Raw genomic sequence first — 12,054 nt, forward strand, 5'->3', positions numbered from 1 at the left:
GTGATCTGTTCTTGTATTTCCTGGTCCGGCCCATTTAAGATCTTGAACTTGATGTGTATGTGTCTCCTGAACTACACAGAGCGTGACACACCTCACATTCTCACACTCACCAAAGCACAGAGCAGGTCGACGGCCTCCAGGATCAACTCTTGGTGTCCGATGCGAGACACTCCCAGTTCCTCCAGCTCAGCGTGGCTGATTCTCAGGAGCCGCTCACCGGACACGCCTCCTCGCTCAAACACACACACGTACTGCTGCAAGCAGTCGTCCAGACCTGCAGAACAAACACACAGTGAGAGTGGCCAAACAGTCATCTTGTCAATAAAGATGGCACTAGTCTAGTACGTTAATCTGCTGCTGCTGCTGCTGCTGCTGTTTGTCTGTTGGCCACTAAAAAATGTGTTGTAGGAATCAGCATGAGCTCTAATATTATACGGTAATGAGATAGTAACATTATAATCAGTGCATGAAGCTCATCAAAGGGGTGGACATAATGATAGGCCAGTTTTGTCAATGGCCTGCCTTCATTAGCCACATTAGCTCCCCCCACACACATCACAGCTGCTGTTAACCCCACACAACATAACATTCTTTAGCTAACGGAAGAATAAGAACACATAAGTTAACAATAATAAAAGTCTGAGTGAAATGAGACAGTGGTGTCACATTGTACAGGGGTCACATACGGCCATCAGTCTAATTTTGTACGGCAAGAACAGTTTCTAAAATACACAAAATGACAATAAAAAATACAATAAGCCACCCGAAAATATACATCATCACAATACAAATACACAAAATAACTCCCAAAATGAAAAAAACAAGCCCACACAAAATGAGAGAAAAACATACAAAATGACAACTAAAAACACATGTGTACAAAATACACAAAACAATAAAATAAAAATAAATGACTCCATAAAAAAAAAATCACAAAACAAAAAGAGAAAAGTATACAAAATGACAACAAAAACACAAAATAGCAGTTTAAAGGACAAAATCACCTCAAAAATACACATAACAGGAAAAATACACAAAACAATTCAAAAATATATATAAAACATCAACAAAGGCACACAAAATGACAGAAAAATATACAAAACTTTAACAAAAAGAGACAAAAAGAGAAAAAAAAAATGCCAAAAAATGCCAAAAAAAACAACAACTACAAAATGAAACAAAAAAACAAGTGCACACAAAATAAGAGAAAAATTGACAAAATGACAACTAAAAAAATACACAAAATGACAGAAATGTACAAAACAACAAAATACAAAAAAATGACTCCAGAACAAGAGTAAAGTATATAAAATAACAAAAACAAATCAACAGACAAATTGACAAAATAACAACAAAAATATGCATTACTCCAAAACACACAAAATGATTAATAAATAAATAAATAAATAAAATGAATCCAAAAACACAAAACAAAAACCAACTCTTTGTTGTTTCCTGTGATTGCTCATTATTCTAAATGCTAACATGAACGTTGATAACGTGACCCTCTATCAGGCAGTTTTGGTCAATTCTGGGATTTCCATTTGTTTTCTGCAGAAAATGCAAAGCTCTACATTACAATCTCAGTTGTTTAGTTGGCACTGCTGTGGTCATGGATGGTGAGACACTAAATACTTTACACTGTTAATGCAAAGTGTAGCTAATGATGTGTTTGTGTCATTCCTTGACTTTGGTTAACACACACACACACACACGCACACGCACACACACACACACACACACACACACACACACGCACACACACACACACACACACACACACTAACTGATTACCTCGACTTTTACCCAAGGCTGTAGTTATTTAGTCATTTCTCATTCTAATTGTGGGATCAGCCTGCAGCTGTGAAATCAGAGATACACATATTCATGGCGGTAATGACACTACCTATTGGGTGCACAGAAACCATGATCCCTCCATAGCTCACACACTCCCACACACAATCATTCCCTGATCAATACCACCACACACGCATCCCAGACTTCAAGTTACAGCCTCAACTCCGCATTCACTTCACTATTAGGTTTTCTTGTCTCATCTTCTCTGTCCGTTTTAATATTTCAATGTTGTCCTGAATGGGAGAAGCAATTGGATTTGGCCTGCACAGGGACACAATGGATCTGATTTTACTGCACACACACACACACGTTTCTTTAAGGTTACGTATTGTGTTTCAGGAGATGTTGCAGCTTGTTTGCAGTTTTAAAAACTTTGATCTCCTTCCCAGTAAATGCAGCAGCACGCAGTGATGTGTAAATACAGCTTTTTAAGTGATGAATACGAAGCAACGAAACAAGGTTTCCAGGGTTGGCTTTAGTTTGTGTTGCTCTTATTCAGTCGCTCTTAAAACATCCTTATTTGTTGCTGCACTTTGTGCTGAGCAACTTTAAGACAATTCTCACTGAGCGTCAATGATAAAATTCCACAAATGGTTCCCAAACAGTGCTCCGTGGACTGTTTGGTAATGGAAGCAAAGGAAGAAGAAGAAGAAAAAAAATAATATATATATATATGTGTGTGTGTGTGTTTTGTGTTATTGCAGTCATTTTTGTGTATATTATTTATTTTTCGGTCGTTCTGGGTATTATTGTCGGCGTTTAGTGATTTTAGAGTCATTATTGTTGTAGTTTTCTGTTTTAGAGTCATTTTTTTAAGTCATTTTTGTGTATTTTTGCCCATTTTGTATTCCACTTATTTTTCAGCAAAGGTGTCATCGTTTTGTATATTCTTCTCTCATTTTTACCTCCATCAAGGAGGTAAAAGGAGGAATATGTTATTATCATTATTCATTAATTGTTTGACTTTTAGCAGGATTAAGTCAAAACTACGGAACTGATTTTAACAAAATTTTAATCAAAAATAGACCTTAGGCCATGGAAGATTCCATTAGATTTTGGAGGGGACCCAGATCAATACACTGATTATGGATCAGTTTGAATTATTTGATTGATTTGTGTTTTTGGAGCGTATTTCTGAATTTATTGTGTCTATTTTTGCTGTTTTATGTATATTTTTCAGTTATTTCTATGTCTGTCATATATTGTATATTTGTTATAATTTCCTCTATTTCTGCTGGGTTTTTTTCTTTTTTCCATTTGTGTGTCATTTCTTGCATTAACTTTACACACACACACAAAAAAAAATATGACATTAGACCAATGTTTTGGCATAGAGCCTGTGGCTTTCTCTTTCAAATTGTGCCGAATTCCATTTCATAGTAAATTTTCATTGTTTCTGCTTTCCCTAATTTGATGTTTCTTAGTGACATAGTAAACATTGTGAAACTTGCACAAATGCACCTAAATCCCGTCAAACCTTCAAATTTCGTAGTGCGAGCTTTTGCGTTATATTTGACAAGTTTGTGCATTTCTCGCTTTCAGACACTTTTCAATAGGAAATGATGGTAAAATGTGTGATATTCTCACAAAATATGAACGTATATTCTGTGTCATGTGGCTATTTTGTGATTTCTGTCCATTTTCCACAGAAAGTGAGAGTTCCTGAAGGCAGCGCAAAGCAGCAGCCAAGTGTCGTGAGTTATTTGAAGGAACGGAGAGGCTAACACGGCAAACTACAAAGAGTCGAGAGACTGGAAGAAAAGACGTAACACGGTGCAATCAAGCACCGATCCAGGAAAAGACCCAACTCTCACTTGAATTGCATAACGTCTGTGTTTTCAGTGTGTGTGTGTGTGTGCGTGTGTGTGTTGTTGCTGAGTCAACAAAACCCCAAATCAAAAATGAGCATCGGAGCCTAAAAAAAAAAAAATTACCTTTAACCAATTAACACACACGCTGTCAGATAGAAAAACACACACACACACACACAAACACGTGCACACACAGCTGAGGAACGAGCATTGATTCGCCTCCGTGTCCCATCCATCATCAACACATGAACAAACATAAAAAGATGAAGAAGCAGAAAATGGGAAGACTGACAAAATCTCATAAGCATCCAAGCTTTTCACACACCTACACACACACACACACACACACACAAACACAAACGTCTTCCTTCATTAGCGACAGGCAAACAGCATTTGTTGACACTCTCGTGACATTCCCTCCTCTCCTCTGATGTCACACCTGACGTCTAAATAAATCTTTCAGATCAAAAACATTAAAAAAAAAAAAAAAAAAAACACACACACAAAAGCTAAAATGTATTGCTCTAACCCACATGTGTCAAACTCATGGTCCGGGGGCCAAATCTGTCCCTTTGGAGCATCTAATTCAAAATGACAGAGAAAACATCAACCATTGTGTACAATATTTGCAGGGACTCACAGTATTTGTTAAACAGTCGAAAAAACACAAAATTCTTACAGATTCCTTCGTTTTTCCTCAAATCACAACATATTTCCTTGAATTAAATAGAAATTGGTCACAAAATCTGGGAAATTGAAAGTGAAGATCCTGTTGGGACTGATATCTATCACTTCTTCTTTTGGGCTGGGCGATATAACCAAAACTGATATTTCGATATTTTTTTCTCAAAATAATGATATAAATCTCAATAATTTTAATTCAAATGAACAGAAAAACAATTTAGGTTTAAATTTGCTGATGCAAAATGCCACATAGGCTAATTTATTAACAGTTATACAATATGTGCCACTTTGGGCTTTTTGTTCTATAAGGGACAGCACGTGTGAGTGAGTTTTGTAGTGTGGATGTTTAGGGGAAGATCTGGGTTAGGACGCACTCAGTAATCCATCTGACTGCTGTTCTGAGAAGTAGCGAATGCAGTGACTCCAAAAACAACTATTTTATTACGAAATAACAAAAAAAAGTATATTGGTATAGGCAATATCGTAATTTTAGATATCGTCAAAATAGAAAACTTGATATATTTTGGAGTCATTCTGTGTATTTTTGTAGTAGTTTTGTGTGTTTTGGAGTAACTTTTTGTGTCTTTTTTTTGTCCTTTTGTGTATTTCTGGCATATTTATTAACAAAAAGCAGCACAACATGTGCCTCTTTGGGCTTTTTCTCCTATAAAAGGACAGCACCTGTGAGTGCTAACTGTGCTCTTCATGCTGTTCTGAGAAATAGCAAAAGCACTAGCAGCGACTCCTAAAACAAGGATTTTAAAACAAAATGAGCTATAAAAATATATATATCAATATAGGCAATATTGTATTTTTCTATGTCGCCAAAATAGAAAACTCAAAACATGTTTAATCTCGATATATCGCCCAGCCCTAGTTTCTTACATATTTTGTATTCTATGTACACAGAAGTGCAAACTAGGACATAATAATGTTGAAATGACTAGTTTGCCTGCATAAAATCTAGGGGCCACTTGAGATCAAACTGCCCCATATTTGGCCCTTGAACTAAAATGAGTTTGACACCCCTGCTCTAAACTAAAAATTAAAAACAAATCACATGTCGCATGCTGGAAATGAAAGTCTTCGCAGCCGCTTTGAAGATAAAAACATGTTTATCGTCCTTATCAGGACTCGAGGAAACCTCCACAATTTTATTCCAAACAGAAACATTTCAGTGGATGATCCGTATGTGTGCACACTCCCATGGCAAGAAAGGATTTGATTAGAATGAAGACATCAAACTGTTCCATCAAACAGCGGGTTTGGTTAGCTTCAGATCAGAGAGGGACTTTAAATCAAGAAAATATGACTGTCAGAGTTGGGATCAGTCATATTGGGAATTGCGTATTCTATCTATAAATATCTATAAATACAAGGAACGTCTGTGTACGTGTGTGTGGGGAGCGCATACCTCCCTGACGCGGTGTCTGTTACCCCTGAAACCTTTTTAACAGCTTGCGCACACCCCGAGTGTGTGCATTTATTAGTTTGTGTGTTAATTTATTTGGTGATTACAAATCTGCCATTTTCTCACAAACAATTACACAAAAATTGGTGACAAAATCACACATTTTTGAAGTGAATTGAACTGATATTAAAAACTATACGATAATGTTAAAATCTACAACCCACTTGAGGTCAAACTGGTACATATTTGGCCCCTAATCTAAAATGAGTTTGACACCCCTGCTGGGATGTCTGTGGCCCCTAAACCAACAGTTTCCCACCATTGGTGTGTATTCCCCGAGTGTGCAGGTGCATAAGGGCTGCTTTTTAAAGTTTGCTACTTGAATGAAGAGGACTGCGGCGTGGTGCTTGTGCACATTTCCCCTCCACTTACGTTTTAATGAGCGTGACTCCTAATAGACGCGATTAAAACAATGTTGGCTCTCATCTGTAAAGTGTTACTACTGCTGAGACGGGCAGCGAGTGGCAACGTGCAGCAGAACTCCACTGTGTGCTAAAAGTTCACTGATAATCAGCGTCTCTTATTATCACCGGCAGAGAAGGAGAGCGTGAATAGCCTGAATGCTGATGAGTCAAATCGAAAGTGGCATCAGTGAGCCCACACACCCCCGCACTGAGAAACACACAGTTAATATGTCTGCACTCTATGAAGGCTGCAGAGTACAATTCATTCGTCAGCTACATATTTATCGACCTATCACCTGTCTGCTTTCACCAAGTACCGCTATCTATAGCGAACAGGGGTGCATCACTAACCATCGTTTTCTGGGCTCGTTTTACTGGTTTTTGTGAGATTGGCAGCGATTAAGTTGGTCTTTGACGTCCCTTGGAAAATGAAAATATCCAAAATTAAAATAAAAAAAAAAAAACACAAAATGACTCCAAAAACTACACAACAAAAATACACAAAATGATAGAAAAATACACCTAATGACTCCAAAAAAATAAACAGGAGAAATGCACAAACACAAGAAGACTAAAACACAAACACACAAAATGACTCTAAAAACATAATGTAAAAATACACAAAATAACTTCAGAACACTCAAAGTACAACAGGAATACACAAAATGACAAAAAAATACACGTAATGACAGAAAAATACACAAAATTACATAAAATGACACTAAAAACATCATGTAAAAATATGCAAAATGACAGAAAAATACACAAAATATGAGAAACACAAAAGGAAAAAACACACAAAATGAAAATAAAAACAAAACCGAAAACACAAAATGACTCCAAAATGTTTGAACAACAAAAACACACAAACTGACAGAAAAATATTTACAACTCCAAATCACCCACATTATACCATTATACAAACTGGCAGAAAAATACAAAAAATATGACTCCAAACACTCAAAGTATAACAAAAACACACATAATGACTCCAAACAACACACAGAAGAATAATGCACAAACAAAAAAAACTAAAACATAATGTAAAAATACACAAAATAAGTCCAGAACACTCAAAGTACAAAAAACACAAAATAAGTCCAGATTGGATACTCAAAAAGTACAAAAAAAACCCACAAAATGAGAGAAAAATCACAAAATACGACAAACACAAAATGAAAAAACACACAAAAATACACAATGAACACGCAAAATGACAGCAAAACAACAAAAATACACAGAACTCCAAAAAAACCCATGCTATACCACTATACAAACTGACAGAAAAATACAGAAAATGTGACTCCAGAAAAACACACACTTTGACACCAGATATACACACACACACACAAAAAAAGAATAATAATAATAATCCAAAGTAAACAAGAAATACAAAAATGAAAGAATAGTTGGCAAAATGGGAAAAACATTTGCAAAATATCTTTAAATAAAAGACACAATAAGGAATCATCAAATAAAACGGGACACATTTTTGTTCCCTTCACTCATGTTCAGGTCATTTTTCTGAGGAACGTATCCACCTGCGTTCGTCTATAAACTGATGGTCACATGCTGAGTGTAAAACGTCTCCTGTAGGTTTGCTGTGTATAGAGTCTTCTCTCCATGATACCATCGTGCACTCATGCATGTACATTGTGTAGCATGCATGTGCTGCTCCACTGTATGTTTGACTGATACACATTGTGTGATTCATCGTTGAGTCACACTCTTAACACCCACAAAGGCACACTTTTCACATAGTGAGCCAAAAACTCCCACTAACACTTTCTTTACCTCTCACACGCACGCTCACGGACACACCCCAGACACTTTGTGCATGGATGTTGGAGAGTCTCATAAATGCATTATCGGCTGCGTCCTGCGAAGCTTTTGTAACCATAAAAGTGAAGCGTGATCAACAAGAAGTGAATAAATGAGCAACAAGTGGCTAGTTTGAATTCCTCTGAGGTTGTGCATGGGGAAAAATAGCTCCTCTATTTTAACTCAACAACACTTTTATGCCCCTGGTTCACATTTTTTGCATTCACCGAGTGTAGATCTCTTTGTTCTGCTGTCACTAAAATCTTTGTATTGCTCCCAAGTAACTACAATTAGATGCATTAAGAAAATAGATATGACACTCAGCTTTAAGAGTTGCATGTACAAAATTGTTCCTCACTAAAATCTTCTGTTAAAAAGGCAAACAGTGACAGTGTGAATAAACACTTGTCAGTAGATGGCGGGCAGATTTCTTTACAATCATTAATTTGTGGCGTTTTATGTGCTCGTTTTGCAAAAACAATTGGAGGAAAATTTGTGAAATACTTGCAGGACTTGCTCTGCCCTGACTGTGATCTGATTTATACTGTTTTCTGCTGAGATTTAATGAGTAAAAGCCTTTGTTTCTGTCATCTAGTGATAAGTTTTGCTCTATATTATGAGTTTAATAGCAATACATGCTAAATATTAACTACACAAATTGTGTTTTTCCAGAAAATGTAAGCGAGAATGCACAAACTCAACCCCTCAGAGTCACTATAACCCCTATTATTACACCTCGGAATCAGTGTGACTACTCCAAGTCAGTATAACCCTCAGTAGAAAATTTTGAAGTTAGTATAACAGTATACCCCTCAGAGTCCAAATAACAATCATTATTACCCCTCAGAATTGGTATAACTGCTTAAAGTCAGTATAACCCCTCGGAGCCAGTAGTATAACCATTTTTTTAATTACCCCTCAGAATAAGTTGAATTGCTCCACGTCAGTATAAACCCGTGTCAGTATAACCCCCATTATTACACCTCGAAATCAATGTAATTTCTCAGAGTCAGTATAACCCCACGAAGTCAGTAATACAACTTTTTTTTGTTGCCCCTCGGAATCAGTTTAACTGCTCCAAGTCAGTATAACAATTCAGAGTCAGTATAACCTTCGATATAACCCCTGGTAGTCAGTATAACCTTCAATATAACCCCTCGGAGTCAGTATAACCCTCAGTATAACTTCTCAAAGTCAGTATTTTGTTATTTTTTTATTTATTTATTTATTCAGTTTATTTCCGACATGGTTACATTCACTTTTTTTTTTTTTTACATTCACTTTTTTTTTTGTACATGCCGAAAAAGGAGACGAGAGAAGCAGTTTGCTTATCTGGGTCCCGTCCCCTGTTTTACCATCGCATATTTACATGGGTTTACATGTCTCTCTGGTCAAACATTCTTGAGTTGTTCTGAACAGTCCTTTTTTGTGTATTCTCATCTGTAGTCAGTGTTGTCTTTTTTATTTTTTTTTAAATTTTATTCCTCCTCCTCTCTATCGTTGTTCGTGTTGGCCTTGTTTCCTGCCAGACGTTGTTAGCATTCCTCCAGTTCAAGAATAGTTCCTCTTTCGAAGGTGTTTGGAAGGTTTTTCCCTTTTCATCCATAATGTCACCACTCGGGAATGTCTCTTTTGGACACACAAGTTTGCAGCTTGTTTTGTCTCTACATCAAGGTTAATCCAGCTGTTGTTAGTTCTATTGGCAGTGTTGTATTTTCCACTGTTATATTTAACTTGTATAAACACATTATTATATCTTAGTTTATAAGCAAGGTAGTAATTTCATTGTACAGGAAAACGTGTTTCTAACTGCACATATGACAATAACCACTTTGAATTTAAATTTAATGTAATCCTTAATCACCCCACCACCTAGCAATTGAAATTAATAAATGACAGACCTTTTTTACTTTTGGTTTCCACATTTAATTCAGTCTCCGTAAAATAATCACAGTCTGAGTTTTGTTTCCAGTGTTTATATAGATCTGGGTCCATATCCATGACTACCATCAGCAATGTTGTTGTTTAGGTGGATCCTTCGTATTTTCCCAAGTCTTCCATCGTTTTGATGAGGATTGGTTTTCTGTTCTCTTCTCCCAGTGGTGTGATATAAATCCTGCAGTTCCTTGTCCACGTCTTTAGAATCTTTCCTCCTTTTTTTATTTGGCGTGCCTTCCATGTGATGCTTGCATTTTTTTTGGTCAGGCTTTCATTAATAAAAACCTTCGTTTCCTTCAGCTTTCTTCCTTGCTTCAGTAGTTCTCCTTTGAATTTCATATTCGTGAAGGTTATTTTTACAGCTCTGTTATCATTTTTCTTTGGCAGGAGATGGCAGGAGTTGATGCTGTCAGGGTTCAGGACAATGTCCTTCGACTCCAGGTAGTCAATGACCTGTTGTTCAATCGATTTTGTTTCTTCGTCACTCGCGTAACTCCTGGGTTTTATCTTTAGGCCTGTGATGATGACATCTTTCTCTCTTTCCTTTTGTTCCAGCTGTTCAACCCTGGCGTTCAACAATTTTATCTCTTCAGCATTTCTTTCATTCTTTTCTTTCAGTACCTTTGCTTCGCTTTGTAGGTTTTCCAGTGAGTTTCCCAGCGTCTTTTCCAAAGACTTTATGTCGGCAGATAGGTTTCGTAGACCCTCGCGTATCATCTCCTTGACCTCTTCCAAACCCGAATTGGGTTCTGAAGGGCCTCCCTGCGGTTTTTTCACCATTTTCCTTCAGTCTTGGGCCCAATTTTTCAGGCTGTTCAGCTGTAGTCAGCTGTAGCCAGCTGTAGCCAAGGTCGTGTTATCGGAGCGAATGAAAACACGTCTGCTCTCTCCAAAGACCAGAGATGCTAATGATGTATAATGTATGTATATAATGTATAACCAACTGGAGTCCGATAAAACCTTTCGTTATTACCCTTCGGAATCAGTATAACTGCTTGGAGTGAGTATAACCCTCAGTATAAGCATTCTCACTAATTATTGCACGTATTCCTATAGCTTTGCAAAGTTAATAAAATCATGACAAATAAAATGTTATCTTTGTCATAGATACTGTTTTTGACATTTTTATTAATGTGATTAATATTAATTGCAGAGTTTGGGGCAGTTGAAAAGAAGCTTCAAAGTCTTTGTGCGACAGTTGCACAGTTCATTGATATCTGAATAAATGAGGCTCACCATGAAATCACCATGAATGCACCAGAGTCCAATCAAGCTTTTTGTGACTCTTCAGTGCAAAATCCGAGCAAACAAAACTTTCCAGCTTGGAGCGTCTCACATTTACGCTCATGATTTAACAAATAAAGTGTTTGCTTTAACAGACGCAAAACTGGTAGTGCTTTTTCACATCTCTCCTGAAGCCCAGTGGATCCTGACATAACCTCTCCCTGACCCCAAACAGCCACGCCCACTAAACCAACTTTCCACCTTTTGGCGAGTAGTGTCATCCAATGATCTAATTGTGATTTTTTTCCCTCAATATTGCAATTACGATTTAATATGCGATTATTTTTTCAAGGGCCTCTTGTTATGTATTTTTCAATGAACACAAGCAATAAATCAATGTGTCTCATAATAAACAATTACAGATTTATTTGAATTTTAAATAAATATAAAATTTTAAGCACAGAATACGACAATAAAGCAAACTAATCTGTGGCTTTACCTCTTCAACATATCTGACTAACTTCACGTTTCATGAAACATGTGGACTGCACTTCTTAAACACACTTAACAGGACAGTACAAGACAGGACAAGAGAAAATAAATAAATAAAAATGAATTAATAAATAATAAAAAAAAATGGCAGCCTTTGCGATTAGAAAATTGCGTTTTATGATATCGCAATAATATCGCAAATGCAATTAATCGTTCAGCCTTAGTGTTGACGATGATTTTCCTGCTGGTTTTTCACATCTAGTGACTGAATTAGTGCGAGAGTGTGAGAATAACTCAGATAACAAAGCAAGACAACAGAAATTCCCAGCATTCCCATTCACGCGCACCACTC

At 36.8% G+C, this 12,054-nt stretch overlaps 1 protein-coding gene across 2 annotated transcripts in view; it reads right to left on the minus strand.

Annotated features, from left to right (window-relative positions):
- cnksr2a (connector enhancer of kinase suppressor of Ras 2a) overlaps positions 1-12,054 on the minus strand; it is a 56,264-nt gene that overhangs the window by 38,399 nt on the left and 5,811 nt on the right. For both annotated transcript variants that reach the window (XM_028434086.1, XM_028434085.1), the window contains exon 2: positions 111-274. In XM_028434086.1, the coding sequence (XP_028289887.1) occupies positions 111-274 (164 nt within the window). The remainder of the gene's footprint in view (positions 1-110; positions 275-12,054) is intronic.

The sequence above is a fragment of the Gouania willdenowi genome, chromosome 20 (genome assembly GCF_900634775.1).
Source record: "Gouania willdenowi chromosome 20, fGouWil2.1, whole genome shotgun sequence".
Lineage (NCBI taxonomy): Eukaryota > Metazoa > Chordata > Actinopteri > Blenniiformes > Gobiesocidae > Gouania > Gouania willdenowi.